Source organism: Schistocerca piceifrons, chromosome X, assembly GCF_021461385.2.
Source record: "Schistocerca piceifrons isolate TAMUIC-IGC-003096 chromosome X, iqSchPice1.1, whole genome shotgun sequence".
Lineage (NCBI taxonomy): Eukaryota > Metazoa > Arthropoda > Insecta > Orthoptera > Acrididae > Schistocerca > Schistocerca piceifrons.
Window position 1 is genome coordinate 812674178 of NC_060149.1, and position 20828 is coordinate 812695005.

At 44.1% G+C, this 20828-nt stretch overlaps 1 protein-coding gene across 1 annotated transcript in view; it reads left to right on the top strand.

Moving 5' to 3' along the window:
• The window catches only part of LOC124721171 (paired amphipathic helix protein Sin3b-like), a 280712-nt gene that overhangs the window by 120690 nt on the left and 139194 nt on the right, over window positions 1–20828 (top strand). Inside the window, exon 7 of the mRNA XM_047246007.1 lies at window positions 3246–3254. Within this exon, the coding sequence (XP_047101963.1) occupies window positions 3246–3254 (9 nt within the window). The remainder of the gene's footprint in view (window positions 1–3245; window positions 3255–20828) is intronic.

Consider the following 20828-nt stretch of genomic DNA (forward strand, 5'->3'; position numbering starts at 1 on the left):
GATTCCGCCACAGCAAAAAATGCCTTTGTTTTAATGGTGTCCATCTCAAATTCTGTGTCGTCTCCATTACACTCTCTCTCCTACTTCATGATAATACAAAACATGCTGCTCTTCGTTGTACTTTTTCGATGTACTCCATCAATCCTATCTTGTAAGGATACCAGACTGTGCAGCAGTACTACAAAAGAGGACAAACAGGCATAGTGTAGGCAGTCTCTTTAGTAGATCTGTTACGTTTTCTAAGTGTCCTGTCAATAAAACGCAGACTTTGGTTTGCCTTCCACACAACATTTTCTATGTTCGCAGTGGTAATTCCTAGGTATTTAGTTGAATTTATGGCCTTTAGATTAGACTGATTTATCGTGTAACTGAAGTTTAATAGTTTCCTTTTAGCGCACATGTGGATGACTTCACACTTTTCATTAATTAGGATGAATTGCAAATTTTCACACCATTCAGATATCTTTTCTAAATCATTTTGCGATTTGTTTTGATCTTCTTATTAGTTTACTAGACGATAAATAACATAATCATCTACAAACAATTTAATACAGCTGCTCAGAATGTCTCCTAAATCGTTTATATAGGTAAGGAACAGCAGAGGACCTTTAACACTATATGGGGAACTCCATGAATCACTTCTGTCTTACTCAGTGACTTTCTGTTAATTACTATGAACTGTGACCTTTATGACATGAAATCATGAATCCAGTCACATTACTGAGACAATATTCTATAAACACACAATTTCACCACAAGCCGCTTGTGTGGTAGAGTGTCAAAAGCCTTTTGGAAATCTAGAAATATGGAATCAATTTGAAATCCCCTGTCAGTATCAGTCAACACTTTGATTATATAAAGAGCTAGTTGTGTTTAACAAGAACAATGTTTTCTACATCCGTGTTTACTGTATGTCGATAGACTGTTCACTTCGAGGTGATTCGTAGTGTTTGATCACAATATATGTTCCAAAATCCTGCTGCATATCGACATTAATGATATGGGTCTGTAATTTAGTGGATTACTCCTGCTACCTTTCATGAATATTGTTGTGTCCTGTGCAACTTTCCAGTCTTTGGGTACGGATCTTTCGTCAAGTGAGCAGTAGTATATGATTGTTAAGTATGAAGTTATTGCATTAGCATACTCTGAAAGGAAACTAATTGGTACACAGTCTGGACCAGAAGACTTGCTTTTATTAACTGATTTAAGTTGCTCCACTACTCTGAGGATATCTACTTCTAAGTTACTTATGTTGGCAGCTGTTATTGATTTGAATTCTGGGATATTTACTGTGTCTTCTTTGGTGAAGGAATTTCAAAAGGCTGTGTTTAGTAACTCTGTTTTCACAGCACTGTTGTTGATAGTATTTCCACTACTATCATGCAGAGAAGAATTGACTGTGTCTTGCTGCTAGCATACTTTCCATATGACCAGAATCTGTTTGTATTTTCTACCAGGCTTTGAGATAAGGTTTTGTTGTGGAAACTATTATAAGCATCTCGCATTGATGTCATCGCTAAATTATAAGCTTCTGTAGAAGATCACCAGTCTTGGAGATTTTGCATTCTTTTAAATTTGGCGTGCTTTTTTTTGTTGTTTCTGCAACAGTGTTCTGACCAGTTTTGTGTACCGGGGGGATCAGCTCTGTTGTTTGTTTGTTTATTTGGTATAAATCTCTCAATTGCTGTTGATACTATTTCTTTGAATTCAAGCATTTCTTTGAATGTAAGCATTCTTATTCTTTTGTGGAATAAGTTTGCATTTTATCTTCTAGAGGTAGTAGTTTCTACATTGAACAAACTTTTATTCTGAATTTCTCATCGTGCTTTTGCTTTGAAATGTCTACCGCTGTTTAGATACTTTCTCTCTTGATTTCTGAGTGAATATAAAATATTGAAAATTAAATGACAGTACTCTCAAAAACGTGTGTTTTGAGGCATAATTTGTTGGTGTGACATGTTGGGAAAGTGGTGCCTTTCATATCAGTGTATTACCTCAGAGATATTTAACATTACGGATGCTATGGTTTTGACTTTATGCGTTAGAAGTGCTGCTGTTGCATCATGTGACGACATGGCCCATGAGCTTAAATAGTACGTAAATCTGGCCCGTGGTTTACCAAAAGTTTCCCATGCTTGGTGTCTACCATATCTGTGGCCCAGGTGTGGTATTTTAGAGTGCTTTCTTCCATTCTGAAAAATAAACTCGGTTTCTACGTCAGTAATCTCTTTCCGAGCAAAAAATCTAGTGTCCTGGTGAGAATTCGTTCAGTTACGTGTATACAACTTTTTATCTTTTGGTGCTTTTGTACATGTGTATCTGCAAATAGTGTAAAATTTACTCTCTCAAACTGCTGTGGATAAGATTTGATGCTTTGTTTAGATAGTGGTCTGTTGTTTCACTTCACTTGTTGATGCCAGAGACTTTGCTTTTTTCCTTGCATCATGCAAAGACATCTGAATTTCTTGTCATATGTAACACACTGATTCCATTATCACTTATAATGTTTAACCATTGTCTTATTTGTGAGAAATAATGGCAGTTAATGTTATTCTACACATATTTCACTTTTACACAATGAATCTTTAACTCTGTAGCAGATCGTTCATTGCTTTTAAACTTATTGACAGATTAAAACTGTATTCAAGTCCAGAACTCAAACCTGGAATATTTCAGTCCTCTTAATGACTGAGCTATCCAGGCAGCTGCCCTCCAAGTTTCAATGCTGGCAGTGCCTGTCTTCTATTTTTCAAACTTCACAGAAGTTTTCGTGCATATCTTTTTTGACTAGTTGTCCAGGAAGGAAGGCTGTCGTGGAGAAATGGAATAGCCACAACCTAGCAGTTTTTTTCAGCTGCGAATGAAGAGTATTAACATCAGTCTTTCCCATTTATAATGAATAGTTCAGTTATTTAAATGTCAGTGACCGTAGAAAATACATTTTGGTATTTCCAGTTGGGTTGAAGGTTTCATTACCCTCAAAATGTACTGTCTCATCAGCCAAAAATGTATCGTCTAGTGTCCTGTTCTGGTTAGTCCATACAAGCATAACATTTACCAATTTTTCCAACAATAATTTAATATGTTTATTTGGATCGTGAGTTAAGAAATGTGTTACAAATCTTTAAACAAGTCTTCTTTGTGAAGCTTTTTGTTAAAATTAGTTAGTATGACTATGTCTTTGTTTCTTTCTAACATGTTGTGTTTCTGTTTGTTACATGTTGTTCTGCTGCATTCACCAGACCTGTGAGGTAAGCATCTACTTCTAAATTTATGGAATTTATCCAGCAGTACATTACTATTTGTATGATGCCTCTATTGTGTCACAAAAGATTGCTAGTTTTATGCCAGTTATATCAAGCCTTAAATTGACTTGTAGAGACTTAGACTATAGGTGCTTTTTTTCCTCCAATCATTAACCCGTTTTGAAACAGAAGATTGAGAGAGGAATTTCTGTGACGGGTTATTGTTCTTAAGCAAATTGTTAGTTACCTTTCCTTCAGGTATTTGTAAGGCACTAGCAGTGTTGAGTTTTAATTGCTAATGTTGTTTTCTGACTACTCTACTCTACTCTACCTTCTTCCAGTTCTGTTACACATTAGGTTGGTGCATAAGTTTGTAGTGTTTTTGTTTTGCTTGTTGGTGTTCCATTTGCTACTTTAAATGAGAAGCATTTACTTCAAGAACTTTTTCTCTCCTCTGTTGCAGTCCCCAGAAGATGCTATAGTATTGCTCTCTACTTTTACCATGTACTTGTTGTTTATATATCTAGTATTTCAGTGATTCTTTTCTAAAGCCTCTGACTGTTTTTACCATCAGTAGCACTTGAGAAATACAGTGGAATTACAGTTACATTGAGATTGTATATGATTTCTTTTAGTTTGGTACAATATTTGCATATTGCTTGTACTTGTCGCATTATTTGTCCATTTCCATTTAAATTCTGTAATAGTTCCACTTGCGTGTGTTCCTCAATGCTGTCATGCCACCCTGCTGTCTCTGAATGATTCCTAAATTTATGCAAAATTTACTGAGTGAACAAATAGATAATACAAAAAGGAATTAAAAGACATTAGCTGCCAGTGGGCATTGATTTATATCAATGGAGAAAGTTTAAAATTTGTGCTGGACAGGGTAGCCTGCTTACTAGGTAGATGCACTGACCACTATACCACCTGTAAACAGTGGTCACCACAACCACATGGACTACCCTAGGATGCCTCCTTTCAGACTCAAATTGTCAGCTTGTATCACACACTACTGTTGTACTGTCCCTACTCATTATCCTTATCATCATGGCATCTTGCTGATTCCTGTGGGAGTTTGAGATTGGTGTGCATCTGCAATGAAGGATTGTTGGCCCCATCATTTCCTTAATTATATGTGTGGTGTCTGTTCTTTTGGACTTTCTCAAAAGAGCAGATACCACATATATAACCCTGTAACGCTGTGGACACAATATCCATGGTCAAATAAAGTGGCAAAGAGTGCAAAACGCTGTTTACATACCCCAGTGCCATCAGTAGTTCATATGAAGGGAAACAAGCAACAAGGGATGCTTACACCTCTGGACTTTTGTCTTTGAGTAAAATGAAAACAAGAGGTCCACAAGGAAACATTAACAACTCCTGAAGACATGAAATGCCATATACCATGGGCCAATGCTGCAGTATGTTCATATAAAATTCAATGTGCAGTAGTGTCTGTGTGGAATTACTTTATAGAATGTATCAATGGTTCAGGTCAACATTTTGAACATTTGATATGACAGTCTGATGATAGACACACAAACCATACGTGAGTTATGTGTTTGCTTACATTTGGTACAGTAGAGCAGACATTTGTGGGACCTCTTCTCCTTACTGCAGGACAGGGGTTTGTGGAGCTGTTATCTCCTTCTTATTTTATTGTGTTCCAGATATGTTATGTTGTTGAGGTCCTCTTCAGAGCTCTTGCCAATTCCACAGAAAAATGCATGTAGTTTAAAAAAATCAAAGTTGGTACCACAATTCAGTAACAGTAACTTCAAAAATTCTTCTGTATGTCACAAAATTTACCATATTCTACACCAAACCTTACTGAAAACTGCACCTTGATATATTTAATTGTTCTGGACATATTCTGCTTGACCTGTCTTAGCTATCTCACCATATATAAGTAAACCAGACAAAACATTAGCTGGTGCTGGTAATGCATTATATCCTTTTGGGTATGTAGTTTGGATGTCTTGTCTTGGTAGCACAAAATTTTAAAGACAAGCTATGTGTGGTGGTGGTTGGACTTTAGATTCAGTAATTCTGAGTCCTGTAACTGCCACATCTCCATGTGGAAGCCAGATTCAGCAAGCACAGTCTCTCATGATTATTTGTCCTGTCACAACTGAATCAACCACATAATGCTGCAACACTGTGGAGAAATCAAAGGAAATTCTTTTGGGCTGTGTAATAATATAAAGTAGACAGAAGAACTTCCTAATTCATGGAGTAAGGCAACTTTATTTTTCATCCTCTAACTAGGGAAGAACTGTACTTAGTATAGTGGTTAAAGAAATGTTACGTTAACAAACTATTGGTAAGTTCTTGGAACGAATGGCCAACCATCACCTAGCCTCATTACTACAGACTGGGGTACTCCATTACTCTCAGTGTGGGTTGAAGAGGTATTAATCCTCAGTCAACAAATGGATCTACACGGGAGACAAGTACACAATAGGTTTTCTTATGAGGATAGTATGTAATTGGCATATTTTTCTGTATTGAAAAGGCATACAACACTACATGGTGGCTCAGCTTCATCGATGAAGCTTCCAAAATAATCTACATATAATAATATGGTCCTTCACATTGCCATAGTTTCTTAGTTATTGGCTTGTTGCATCCTGTCCGGTGTGTACTAGCAGGAGAACAGTTTTCTTCAAAAGAACTATTCTAAATGTTAAAATCTTTTCGTTAATAGTATAACATCCACAGTAAGAAGCCCAATGCAGCAATCCTTATTTATGGGTGATTTTGCAATATTTTGTTTCTCCTCCAACAGCAACTTATGGGTTGTGAATGTAGAACATGGATGAAGTGGTTGAAATATAAACTGGTATTAGGATATCCGTGTGTGTGTGTGTGTGTGTGTGTGTGTGTGTGTGTGTGTGTCATTTATTCCAGATCCTTGTGGTTACCACACCTAAGAGACCTGAAAGCACTAGTTTTAAAACTTCTTAGCCATAAATATTGTGGAGTAGGCTTGCTCCAGTTTAAATGGCTTTGATCCTAGCTAGATTATGGGTACACAGTGTATGAATGAACCTCAAGTTTATCTATGGTGTCTCCTGTGAAAGAACTACGTTGACCGTAGGTGCCTACAGGACAAATCCTATACCAGGGCTACTAGCTGAGACTGGGGAGCTGTCAGTTGTCATCTAATGGCTGCACCTTGTGATGTGTGTGTTACATAGATTCATCAGTATTCCAGAATCATGCCAAACCTTTGCTTGCCCTTCTGTTGTATCAGTTTTTGTTATTGAACAAGCCGAGATTTATTGAGGTACAGGAGAGTTAGTTTTTAACAGTACATTTTACAAAATATTAGATGAACATGAGAACTGTGTGGCAATATTCACGGATGGGTCTAAGCAGCAGAACTCTTAGCTACTCTGCAATTTTCAAACAGTATATTTCCAAGAGCTATTTACCAAATGGCTATGCAGTAATTAATGTAGTTTTATATGTAGTAATGATATATATTCATGTTGTGAAATGCCTAGGCTCTTCTGACGCTCAGAGTACAACTCATTCTATGCAGCAGACATGCCCAGCAGCTTAAAAAAAGTTCAGAGCATCCAGGGCTCTTTTCTTCACTTACAAAGACTGTGGGAGGTAGTGTAATTCTGTTGGGTGTTAGGGCATATGGTAATTTAGAGAAATGATGTTGAAGATATAGCATGAATGAGGCCTGCATGACATGCTGTCACTTTTGTGTCAATGTGTAGAATCTGATATCAATGGGAAGAAGGGTGGCTGGGAGTGATGAACAATAAGCTGTCACTGGTTAAGTACTCAGCTGTGATGTATTCCCTCCCAGCCACTCATTTGAGATAAAATCCTCTTCCTTCAGCTCCGCAAGGCAAATTTGATATTGCATGTGCTATGTCAGGGCATATAGCCCACAAGCAGACAGTACTGCACCACGAAGTCCCTATGTCTGAGGGTGCAGGGGCCATACATCTCTGGATTCCATCACTGCAACTCTAGGCATTTGCCACATCAACAGGTGGCATTGACATCGCTCGTAGCAGGCACAGCTAGTGCGGACCTATTGGCTTCCACCACTACACGTGCCCACAAATAGTTCACGAGCAATTCTTCCACATGTCACTACTCGAGCCATTGCCCAACTCTTATCTGGCAGTTGTAGCCAACGAAGAATCATCACCTTCTGTAGCTATATGGAGGTACTAGCAGACTTCCACCTGCCTATGCAGAGACTTGGCTTCGCAACGCTGGGACCTTTCGGACTTTTGTATCTCGGCTAGTAATTCTGATAGTGTTGAGAGACAGTTCCCATACTGACTGGTCGACATTGACTCGATAATAGCATTTGTGGCTTAGCCATTCTTAAATACACTTAAAGTTTAAGTCAAACTATCAGAGGTGCTTAGTAAGACCGACGTTGATAAACTATTTTTGATGTTCTTCTGAATTTATGCTCCAAGGAGAAGGAGGGTGAATTTATGTTGTTAGGAACACACCTTTTGTACATTGTTTACATGGGTTTTAGTTTTACACACCAAACCTGGTGTTGGTCACTTCAATTGGTGGCAAGGTTTTTCTGTCAATTTGGTTTGAACTCATGCTGCACCCCAGTTAGACAGTGCTTTTATGTGCATTTTCCACGTATGTGGTGTGCTAATGTCAGATTTCTGTTTCAGTATGTCCACAGCCCATATGGACATGACTACTCACACATTATTGCTTCTGTAATACATGTTACAGGCATAGGAACTAGTGTTGGAGAAGATGGCAGCCATAACTACATCCCCCCCTGTGAGTCTGGGGATTAGAATAGGCCTGTTGTATTCCTGCCTGTTGTAAGAGGCAACTAAAAGGAGTTTCACACGTTTCGGCCTTTATATGATGATCCCCTGTAGGGTTTGACCTCGATTCTTCAAAATTTTCCTGAAGAGCGAGCCAGTTGGGGAAGGGCGCCTTACATGGTGCATGAGATCTTTAGCCCACTTTCTCATCGTCGCATTGCAGTCCCACCCATTCTCCATCTCTTGGGCGAGGTCACCTTTCTGGGTGCGTTTTCCACAATGCACTATGCAGTGTTGTTTTCTGCATCGACGATGAACATGGACTTCTTTGCACCTGATATCCAACACGGTAGCCAGTCCGTTGTGGTGTGGCCACCATGTACCCTGTTGGTTGTAGCCCCCTGACCACACAGGGATCGCTCTGCTGATGCCTGCACCGTTAACTCCCCTCATATGCCAAGGGGTAGATGCCCATGCCCCTGGGGCATTGGGACTCCTGGCAAAGGCCATCCTGTCAGGTGGCGTTTGCTGCGGCTGGGTGGTGCCCGTAGGGAGGGCCCCTGGTCAGAGTGGGTGCCATTAGGGCAGATGACAAGCTATGAAGCGTAGTCCATCATCTCTTGCTGGTGGTGAAACACCAGCAGTCTCTAAGCGTTCATGAGCTCAATTCAACGCACAGAAGTATGACCCCAAATGGTTCCCCTCCCTGGCCACACAATGGCAGGAACGTCTGGCTAAGGATGGCAGCGGATCTTATTCGCATGGTACCTTGTATGTTCGAGAGCTGATGGGGAATCTTTCATGACGATGAAGCCTCAGTTTTTTGTTGAGCTGTTAGAGGACAAGTTTGGGGAGGTGGAGGGCTTGTCCAAAATGAGATCTGGGTCAGTCTTGATCAAAACAGCATCCTCTGCCCAGTCATGGGTGTTACTCGCTTGTGACAAGCTGAGGGATGTTTCTGTAAGCATCTCGCCCCAAAAGAGCTTAACAATGGTCCAAGGTATCATATTTCACAGGGACCTTCTTTTGTAGTGTGATGATGAGCTGCACACCAATTTAGTGCGACGAGGTGCACATTTTGTGTGGCGTGTCCACCGGGGTCCGAGGGATAATCAGGTTGCCACCGGTGCCTTCACCTTGGCCTTTGAGGGTGATACATTGCCCGAGGAGGTCAAGGTGATGGGCTACCGCTGTGATGTAAAGCCCTATATCCCTCCCCCAATGCGGTGCTTTCAGTGCTGGAAGTTCGGCCATATGTCTTCCCGCTGTACTTTCGGCATCACATGTCGAGATTGCGGGTGCCAATCACATCTCAAGACTCCATGTGCCTCATCTCCCATCTGTGTCAACTGTGGAGAGTATCATTCGCCTTGCTTGCCAGACTGCAGGATTCTCCAGAAAGAAAGGAAAATCATGGAGTAAAAGATTTTGGACTGACTGACCTACACTGAGGCTAATTGGGAGGTCGTTCCAAGGCGTGGCAGGCAGCAAAAGACGTCCCCGGAGGCTGGTCAGAAAGCCTCCCCGGTGCGTCTGACAAACAGGTTTCAGGTACTGTCTCTTGCTGAGCCAGATGCAGCTGCCTGCCCTGTTTCAGAGGATGATTTTCAGCCTTCAAGGTCCGGGCAATCGCAGAGGGTGGGTTTATTGGTAGTTGGGAGCTCCAATGTTAGGCGCATAATGGGGCCCCTTAGGGATATGGCGGCTGAGGAGGGGAAGAAATCGAGTGTGCATTCCGGATGGAGTCATTCCTGATGTGGAAAGGGTCCTTCCGGATGCCATGAAGAGCACAGGGTGCGGCCAGCTGCAGGTGGTGGCACATGTCGGCACTAATGACGTGTGTCGCTTTGGATCTGAGGAAATTCTCTCTGGATTCCAGCGGCTATCTGATTTGGTGAAGGCTGCCGGTCTTGCTTACGAGATGAAGGCAGAGCTCACCATCTGCAGCATCGTTGACAGAACCGACTGCGGACCTTTGGTGCAGAGCCAGGTGGAGGGTCTGAATCAGAGGCTCAGACAGTTTTGCGACCGTGTTGGCTGCAGATTCCTTGACTTGCGCTATAGGGTGGTGAGGTTTCGTCTTCCGCTGAATAGGTCAGGAGTTCACTACACTCAGCTGGCAGCTACACGGGTAGCGGAGGCTGTGTGGCGTGGACTGGGTGGTTTTTTAGGTTAGAAGGCCTCGGGAAAGTACAGGGTGGGCTGCAATCTCAAAGGGTGCATGGCAAATACAGGACGTGCTTGGATCAAGGAACAGTCGGAGTTGTAGTTGTAAATTGTTGTAGTTGTGCTGGAAAAGTCCCTGAGCTTCAAGTGCTAATAGAAAGCACAGAAGCTGAAATAGTTATAGGTACATAAAGCTGGCTAAAGCCTGAAATAAGTTCTGCAGAAATTTTTACGAAGTCTCAGACGATGTTCAGGAAAGATAGAATTGGTGGTGGAGTGTTAGTGTGTGTCTGTCAGTAGTGGTTTATCTTGTAGTGAAGTCGAAGTAGATACTCCGTGCAAATTGGTATGGGTGGAGGTTATACTTAACAGCAGCCGAACTAAGTTAATAATTGGCTCCTTCTACTGACCCCCAGACTCCGATGGTATAGTTGCTGAACAGTTCAGAGAAAATTTGAGTCTCGTAACAAATAAATACCCCACTCATACGGTTATAGTTGGTGGGGACTTCAACCTTCCCTCGATATGTTGGCAAAAATACTTGTTCAAAACCGGTGGTAGGCAGAAAACATCTTCCGAGGTTGTCCTAAATGCTTTCTCCGAAAATTATTTCGAGCAGTTAGTCCACGAACCCACGCGAATTGTAAATGGTTGCGAAAACACACTTGACCTCTTAGCCACAAACAATCCAGAGCTGATAGAGAGCATCATGACTGATACAGGGATTAGTTTTCACAAGGTCGTTGTAGCTAGGCTCAATACCATTTCTTCCAAATCCACCAGAAACAAACGCAAAATAATTTTATTTAAAAAAGCGGATAAAGTGTCACTAGAAGCCTTCCTAAGAGACAATCTCCATTCCTTCCGAACTCACTATACAAATGTAGACGAGATGTGGCTCAAATTCAAAGATATAGTAGCAACAGCAATTGAGAGATTCATACCTCATAAACTGGTAAGAGGTGGAACTGATCCCTCATGGTACACAAAACAGGTCCGAACGCTGTTGCAGAGGCAACGGAAAAAGCATGCAAAGTTCAGAAGAACGCGAAATCCCGAAGATTGGCTAAAATTTACAGATGCGCGAAATTTGGCATGGACTTCAATGCGAGATGCCTTTAATAGGTTCCACAATGAAACATTGTCTCGAAATTTGGTAGAAAATCTGAAGAAATTCTGGTCGTATGTAAAGTACACAAGCGGCAAGACGCAGTCAATACCTTCGCTGCGCAGTGCTGATGGTACTGTTACCGACGACTGTGCCGCTAAAGCGGAGTTATTGAACGCAGTTTTCCGAAATTCCTTCACCAGGGAAGACGAATGGAATATTCCAGAATTTAAAACACGAACAGCTGCTAGCATGAGTTTCTTAGAAGTAGATACCTTAGGGGTTGCGAAGCAACTCAAATCACTTGATACGGGAAAGTCTTCAGGTCCAGATTGTATACCGATTAGGTTCCTTTCAGATTACTCTGATACAATAGCTCCCTACTTAGCAATCATATACAACCGCTCGCTCACCGATAGATCTGTACCTACCTATTGGAAAATTGCGCAGGTCGCACCAGTGTTTAAGAAGGGTAGTAGGAGTAATCCATTGAACTACAGACCTATATCATTGACATCGGTTTGCAGTAGGGTTTTGGAGCATATACTGTATTCAAACATTATGAATCACCTCGAAGGGAACGATCTATTGATACGTAATCAGCATGGTTTCAGAAAACATCGTTCTTGTGCAACGCAGCTAGCTCTTTATTCACACGAAGTAATGGCCGCTATCGACAGGGGATCTCAAGTTGATTCCGTATTTCTAGATTTCCGGAAAGCTTTTGACACCATTCCTCACAAGCGACTTCTAATCAAGCTGTGGGCCTACGGGGTATCATCTCAGTTGTGCGACTGGATTCATGATTTCCTGTAAGGAAGGTCACAGTTTGTTGAAATATACAGCAAATCATCGAGTAAAACTGATGTGATATCAGGTGTTCCCCAGGGATGCGTCCTGGGACCTCTGCTGTTCCTGATCTATATAAATGACCTGGGTGACAAGCTGAGCTGTTCTCTTAGGTTGTTCGCAGATGATGCTGTAATTTACTGTCTAGTAAGGTCATCCGAAGACCAGTATCAGTTGCAAAGCGATTTAGAAAAGATTGCTGTATGGTGTGGCAGGTGGCAGTTGATGCTAAATAACGAAAAGTGTGAGGTGATCCACATGAGTTTCAAAAGAAATCCGTTGGAATTTGATTACTCGATAAATAATACAATTCTCAAGGCTGTCAATTCAACTAAGTACCTGGGTATAAAAATTATGAACAACTTCAGTTGGAAAGACCACATAGATAATATTGTGGGGAAGGCGAGCCAAAGGTTGCGTTTCATTGGCAGGACACTTAGAAGATGCAACAAGTCCACTAAAGAGACAGCTTACACTACACTCGTTCGTCCTTTGTTAGAATATTGCTGCGCGGTGTGGGATCCTTACCAGGTGGGATTGACGGAGGACATCGAAAGGGTGCAAAAAGGGGCAACTCGTTTTGTATTATCACATAATAGGGGAGAGAGTGTGGCAGATATGATACGCGAGTTGGGATGGAAGTCATTAAAGCAAAGATGTTTTTTGTCGCGGCGAGGTCTATTTATGAAATTTCAGTCACCAACTTTCTCTTCCGAATGCGAAAATATTTTGTTGAGCCCAACCTACATAGGTAGGAATGATCATCAAAATAAAATAAGAGAAATCAGAGCTCGAACAGAAAGGTTTAGGTGTTCGTTTTTCCCACGCGCTGTTCGGGAGTGGAATGGTTGAGAGATAGTATGATTATGGTTCGATGAACCCTCTGCCAAGCACTTAAATGTGAATTGCAGAGTAATCGTGTAGATGTAGATGAAGAGAAAATTTGAACACCTGCATCCTGTGCGCATGAAATTGTCTTACGCTGCCGCTACAACAGTTGTGGCACCATCAGCTCCGCCAACCCAGGTCATCTCTCAGAGCCAGAAGACTACACCTGCCCCCTCTTGATTTTTGTGGGGGGGGGGGGGTGGCCATTTCCCTCCCTGTTGCTCCTGCACCACCTACTTAGGGAGCAACAACACGCCCACCCCTCCCAACCATCGGGGACGTCTGTCGCCACTCCTTAGCTGGATAAGCGTAAATCTTCTTCGGCTTCTCTTGCTAGGAAGGGGTCCCTTGGGTCACTCCCTTCCCAGGTTCTGCTAGTGGGAAAGATGACACCCACCAGCGGCTGAAGAGCCAAAAAGCAGCTGGTCCGTAGGGCTTCATGCTCATCCTCAGTCCTAGAGACTGAGCCAGTGAAGTCCTCCCAGCCAGGGAAACCCAAGGAGCAGCGAGAGAAATCCAAAAAGAAAACCCCTAAGACCAATGAAATTACCGTGGCACCCACACCACTGCCACGTACAAGCTCTGTGGCTGAAGATGGGGTGGAGATTTTGGCGTCCGCTGAGGACCTAGATCTCGCCAGACCCTCAGACACAATGGTTATAGACTGCTCGGGAGTAAGTCGGTGGCAGCAGGTGACTCTGAACGTAAACTACCTCACTGAATGTTCCATGCCTTCCTTGTCTCAAGATGACGCCATCCTCCAGTGGAATTGCGGCAGTGTTTTCCACCACTTGGCTGAGCTACGGCAACTATTAAGCTTTACACCTGCGATCTGCATTGCCCTCCAGGAAATCTGGTTCCCTCCAATGTGGACCCCTGCCCTCCACGGCTATAAGGGATATTACAGAAACTGTAGTGACTATAATTGAGTGTCAGGAGGAATTTGCATTTATATCCTAAACTCAGTCTGTAGTGAACCTGTGCCCCTTCAAACCCCTCTTGAAGCTGTGGCTGTCAGAATAAGGACGATGCAGGAAATAACTGTCTGCAATGTATATCTTCCTCCAGATGGTGCAGTACCCCTGAATGTATTAGCTGCACTGGTTGATCAACTCCCAAAACCTTTCCTACTTCTGGAAGATTTTAACGTCCATAACCCCCTGTAGGGTGACACCATGCTTACTGGTGAAGACAGAGATGTCAAAACTTTACTATCTCAATTCGACTTCTGCGTTTTAAATACTGGCGCCGCCACACATTTCAGTGTGGCTCATGGTAGTTACTCGGCCATTGATTTATTACTTTGCAGCCCAGGACTTCTCCCATCTATCGACTGGAGAGCACATGATGACCTGTGTGGTAGTGACCACTTCCCCATTTTCTGTCACTGTCCCAGCGTCAGGCCCACGGACACCTGCCCAGATGGGCTTTGAACAAAGCGGACTGGGAATATGTCACCTCTGCTGTCACTGCGGAAAATTTCCCCCACACTGTAACATCGATGTGATGGTTGTGCAGGTGACTAGCACAATTGTTTCTACAGCAGAAAATGCGATCCCTCGCTCTTTAGGGTGCCTGAGGTGTAAGGCTGTCCTTGGTGGTCGCCGGAAGTCACTGAAGCAATTCAAGTGTGTTGACAAGTCCTACAGCGGCATAAGCGGCACCCTTCCCTGGAGCGCCTCATAGCCTTTAAACGTCTCCATGCCTGCGTTCGCCAACTTATCAAATGACAGAAGTAGGATTGTTGGGAGAGATACGGCTCGACCATTGGATGCCATACATCACCTTCCCAAGTCTGGGCAAAGATCAAACGTGTTTTCGGGTACCAGACCCCAACAGGTGTTCCCGGTGTTACCATAAATGGCGTGTTATCTACTGACACAAACGCGATTGCCGAGCACTTTGCTGAGCACTATGCTCGAGCCTCTGCGACGGGCAATTACCCCCTGGCCTGGAAGGGAACATCCTCTCATTCACTACACGCCACAGTGAATCTTATAATGCCCCATTTACAGAGTGGGAGCTCCTCAGTGCTCTTGCACATTGCCCCGACACAGCTCCTGGGCCTGATCATAGAAACAGCCAAATGATTAAACATCTCTCATCTGACTACAAGCAACATCTCATCATCATCTTCAACCGGATCGGGTGTGATGGCGTCTTTCCATCGCACTGGCGGGAGAGCACAATCTTTCTGGTGCTCAAACCCGGTAAAAACCTGCTTGATGTGGATAGCTATCGGCCCATCAGCCTCACCAACATTCTTTGTAAGCTGCTGGAACATATGATATGTCGGCAGTTGGGTTGGGTCCTGGAGTCATGTGGCCTACTGGCTCCATGTCAGGGCGGCTTCCGCCAGGGTCGCTCTACCTCTGATAATCTTGTGTCCCTTGAGTCTGCCATCTGTCATCTGAACAGCCTTTTCCAGACACCGACACCCGATTCCTGTCTTTTTTGATTTACGAAAAGCATATGACATGACCTGACGACATCATATCCTTGCCACATTGTATGAGTGGGGTCTCCAGGGCCGCTCCTGATTTTTATCCAAAACTTCCTGTCTGTCCGTACTTTCCGTGTCCCATAGTTCCATCCATATCCAGAAGAATGGAGTCTGACAGGGCTCATCTTTGTCAGCTTAAGCAGAAGTGCTGGCAGCACCTCAGTGTCCTCCGTTGCCTGAGCAACACCAATTGGGGTGCAGATAGCTCTATGCTGCTGCGACTCTACAGAGCCCTTGTCCAATTCTGAATTGATGACCTCTCCTTGTGGTCCATTCACGTACACCTCCATGGTGTACGCCTCGGCCACAGCTTTGTCTGGACCTTTCAGGTGACCCTAAGGACTCCGTTAACGCTGCAGCTCTCCGCTGTCACTTCCTCTCGATTCTTGACATGTTCTGGGGCCCTGAAGTGTTTTACACTGACAGCTTGCTGGCTGATGGTTGTGTTGGTTTTGCCTACGTTCACGGCGGCCCTGTTGAACAGCATTCCTTACCCGATGGGTGCAGTGTATTCACTGCAGAGCTGGTGGCCATTTCTCGTGCACTTCAGTATCTCTGTTCATGCCGTGGGGAATCTTTTCTTTTATGTACTGACTCCTTGAGTAGCCTGAAAACTATCGACCAGTGCTACCCTCGTCATCCTTTGGTAGCATCCATCCAGGAGTCCATGTATGCCCTGGAACGGTCCAGTTGTTCAGTGGTGTTCGTGTGGACCCCTGGTCATGTCGGAATTCCAGGAAATGAACTTGCTGACAGGCTGGCCAAACAGGCTACGCGGAAACCACTTCTGGAGATGGGCATCCCTGCAACTGAGTTGCGCTCGTTATTACCCCGCAAGGTTTTTCAGCTTTGGTAGATGGAATGGCAAAATCTCAGTATGCACAACAAACTGTGAACCATTAAGGGGTCCATGATGAGGGCCTCTCCCAGGGACTCCATGGTTCTCTGCCGGCTCCGCATTGGACATGCCTGGGCAACTCACGGCTACCTCCTGCACCATGAAAACCCACCTCAGTGTCGATGTGGTGTCCGGTTGACAGTGGCCCGTAATCCTCTGCTGTGTCCTTCTTTGGCTGCCCTGTGACTTCATCTTCAGTTGCCGAACTCTTTATCATTGATTTTAGCAGACAATGCCTCATCAGCTGACTTGGTTTTACATTTTATCCATGAGGATGGATTTTATCATTCAGTCTGAGTTTTAGCACATGTCCTTTGCCCCTCTGTGTCCTCCACCATAGTGCTTTTATGGTGGAGGGTTTAATGTGTTGCAGAATGGCTGGCTTTTCCTTTTTATTTCCGCAGTCAGTCAGCCACTGTAATCTGCTTCCTTGTTGTACTCTTGTCTAACTGTTTCTTGCATCACTCTGTTGTTTTCTTGTCCTCTTTTGTTCCTTTTAGTGTTTGTTGCCTTTCCTTTGTTCTTGTGGTCTTCCTTTCTTTGTGTTATATGTCTCATCTGTTTTATTCTCACACTTTTGGCGTTGTTTTATTAGGAACAAGGGACCCATGACCTCGTAGTTAGGTCTCTTTCCCCCTCTTTTAAACCAACCAACCATAAATACATCATCTGAGGTTTACAATCGATTGTCTTACACTGACTGCATGGTGAAAGGCATCCAGGTGCTCACACCACCATTCCTGGCATTTAACAGGCAGATAGAATCATGGGCAAACTACATCACACACATGAACAGCATTTTTTAGCCAGTATACCAGCCATATTTTAAAGACATTTGGAACACTCAACACAGGAAGTTAGAGACATGGCCAGTTACCAATCATTGTCACTGTCAAAAACATGAAAGATCTTGCAACAAATTTGGATGCCTTATTCAATGTGCTCCAACAAGTAAACTTGAAGTGTAACAAAGACAAAGTCTATTTTTCCCACCATAAGTTGAACATTTAGGACATGTTTTAAATGCCACAGGGATGCATCCCACTCCACATTATGTAGAGGCCGTAGAAAGACTATCAGTCCAAAGGGACACCAAACAACTAAAATCAGTGTTGGGTCAGCTGAACTACTACCAAAAATTCATTCCTCACACAGTAGCCATTGCTGAACTACTCCAACAGCTTCTTAAGAAAAATTTAAACAGCTTTGCGACAAGGCTTCTCAGGACTTAGAACAGGCATTGCTCCATCTGACGTGCCTCCTGGCTTATGACCTTATTCAGTTGCTGATTGTTGCAGCAATTGCGTAAGACTACGGCCTTGGAGCCATTCTTTCTCCCAAAATCAATGGCATTGAGGGTCTGACTGCATTTGTTTCCAAAATTTCAACCCTGGCACAGTGCAGTTACCGTCAAATAGAAAAATAGGCCTTGGTCATCATCTTTGTGCTAAAAAAGTTTCATGGTTATGTGTATGGATGGTGATTTATTCTTTTAACAGACCATAGACCCCTACTGACATTGTTTAACGTCCACTATAACATACCTGTCAGGACTGCCCAGTATGTGCATTGGTGGCCACTGTTCCTCTCAGGGTATTACTGTGACATCCATTACCATTCCACAGTTCATTATGTGAACTTGTATGCATTGTTCCGTCTCCCAGTAGGACAGGACACAGACTTTGAGCTGCACTGGAGATTTGTTTCCACACAGAAACAGAGGCCGAGGCCGCTGCCACCGATTTGCGAGTGGATGCCACAACCATCACCCACAAGTCACCATTGGATCTGGTCCTCCATGACATCATCCAGTTTGTGCTTTGGAGGAGTCTGGCAGATCAAAAAGCATCAAGCATCACGAGGTCCATGCATATTGGCACTGTCCAGAAACTGTTGTAGCAGATATGGCACCTCAGTTCACATCTGCAGAATTTCACCACTTTTGTGAATAGAACGGAACGGTATCATTTTGGTCTGTATGGCACTGTTCTGTCCGGCTTCCATTAGCTTGCTCCGCAAAAGGTCCGTGCATTTAAAATCCAGATGGCGAAGCTGCACCAGCATCACTGTCTTGAAGAGGCAATTACCTTGTTACTTGTGTCGTACCCCTCCATACCGCAGGATGGCTCAAGCCTGGCAGAGAAATTACATGGTCAACCACAATGCTCATAGTTCTCCATAATCCATCCCACAACTCATACATCCCCACACTGGCATCCTCATTGCTGTCATCACACCCTTCAGGATGACGTACAGGCTGCCAGCATTGGGAGGAGGGGAGGTATGTTATGTTGGGGTGCACAGCCCACCAGCATGGCAGTACTGCTCCACAACTTACCTATTCTTGATTTTCTCACTGCTATCATCACTAAAGTGATAAGACCCTCAGAATCTATGAAAAATAAAGCTAATTAGTATTACTAAGCAACTATCCCAGAACCTGGTACACAGCACCAGTTGCACGTTGCTTATCTAATGTCTTCCAGGGGCAGCAAAAATTTGATTTTCAATATTTTTGGTAATTATTGACTGAATTTAAACATTTTAAATGCTTTCATTATCTACTCATTAAGAGTTATAATCACATGTTACAATCTTAACACAATAAGGAAAGTAAGGTAGAAACTATGTATATATCTTAAATCAGTGTAACTTTTTTTTTTTTTTTTTTTTTGTCATCAGTCTGCTGACTGGTTTGATGTGGCCCGCCTTGAATTCCAATCCTGTGCTAACGTCTTCATCTCAGAGTAGCACTTGCAACCTACGTCCTCAACTATTTGCTTGACGTCTTCCAATCTCTGTCTTTCTCTACAGTTTTTGCCCTCTACAGCTCCCTCTAGTACCATGGAAGTCATTCCCTCATGTCTTAGCAGTGTAACTAATGGCATACAAATATGTGGACTTTATTCATCCAGTATTTGAGAATGAGAGTGCTTAGTAACATCCAATAAACTTTACATATAATTTCAAACCTCCATGAAACTTTTTCTCATTGACACCCACCACAAAATGGTGAAAGGAAAAAAAGGTTATCGCTTACTACATTTTTCTGTTCATGCAGTAAAACTTGAGCATTGGACATGATATACACTCCTGGAAATTGAAATAAGAACACCGTGAATTCATTGTCCCAGGAAGGGGAAACTTTATTGACACATTCCTGGGGTCAGATACATCACATGATCACACTGACAGAACCACAGGCACCTAGACACAGGCAACAGAGCATGCACAATGTCGGCACTAGTACAGTGTATATCCACCTTTCGCAGCAATGCAGGCTGCTATTCTCCCATGGAGACGATCGTAGAGATGCTGGATGTAGTCCTGTGGAACGGCTTGCCATGCCATTTCCACCTGGCGCCTCAGTTGGACCAGCGTTCGTGCTGGACGTGCAGACCGCGTGAGACGATGCTACATCCAGTCCCAAACATGCTCAATGGGGGACAGATCCGGAGATCTTGCTGGCCAGGGTAGTTGACTTACACCTTCTAGAGCACGTTGGGTGGCACGAGATACATGCGGACGTGCATTGTCCTGTTGGAACAGCAAGTTCCCTTGCCGGTCTAGGAATGGTAAAACGATGGGTTTGATGACGGTTTGGATGTACCGTGCACTATTCAGTGTCCCCTCGACGATCACCAGTGGAGTACGCCAGTGTAGGAGATCGCTCCCCACACCATGATGCCGGGTGTTGGCCCTGTGTGCCTCGGTCGTATGCAGTCCTGATTGTGGCGCTCACCTGCACGGCGCCAAACACGCATACGACCATCATTGGCACCAAGGCAGAAGCGACTCTCATCGCTGAAGACGACACGTCTCCATTCGTCCCTCCATTCACGCCTGTCGCGACACCACTGGAGGCGGGCTGCACGATGTTGGGGCGTGAGCGGAAGACGGCCTAACGGTGTGCGGGACCGTAGCCCAGCTTCATGGAGACGGTTGCGAATGGTCCTCGCCGATACCCCAGGAGCAACAGTGTCCCTAATTTGCTGGGAAGTGGCGGTGCGGTCCCCTACGGCACTGCGTAGGATCCTACGGTCTTGGCGTGCATCCGTGCGTCGCTGCGGTCCGGTCCCAGGTCGACGGGCACGTGCACCTTCCGCCGACCACTGGCGACAACATCGATGTACTGTGGAGACCTCACGCCCCACGTGTTGAGCAATTCGGCGGTACGTCCACCCGGCCTCCCGCATGCCCACTATACGCCCTCGCTCAAAGTCCGTCAACTGCACATACGGTTCACGTCCACGCTGTCGCGGCATGCTACCAGTGTTAAAGTCTGCGATGGAGCTCCGTATGCCACGGCAAACTGGCTGACACAGACGGCGGCGGTGCACAAATGCTGCGCAGCTAGCGCCATTCGACGGCCAACACCGCGGTTCCT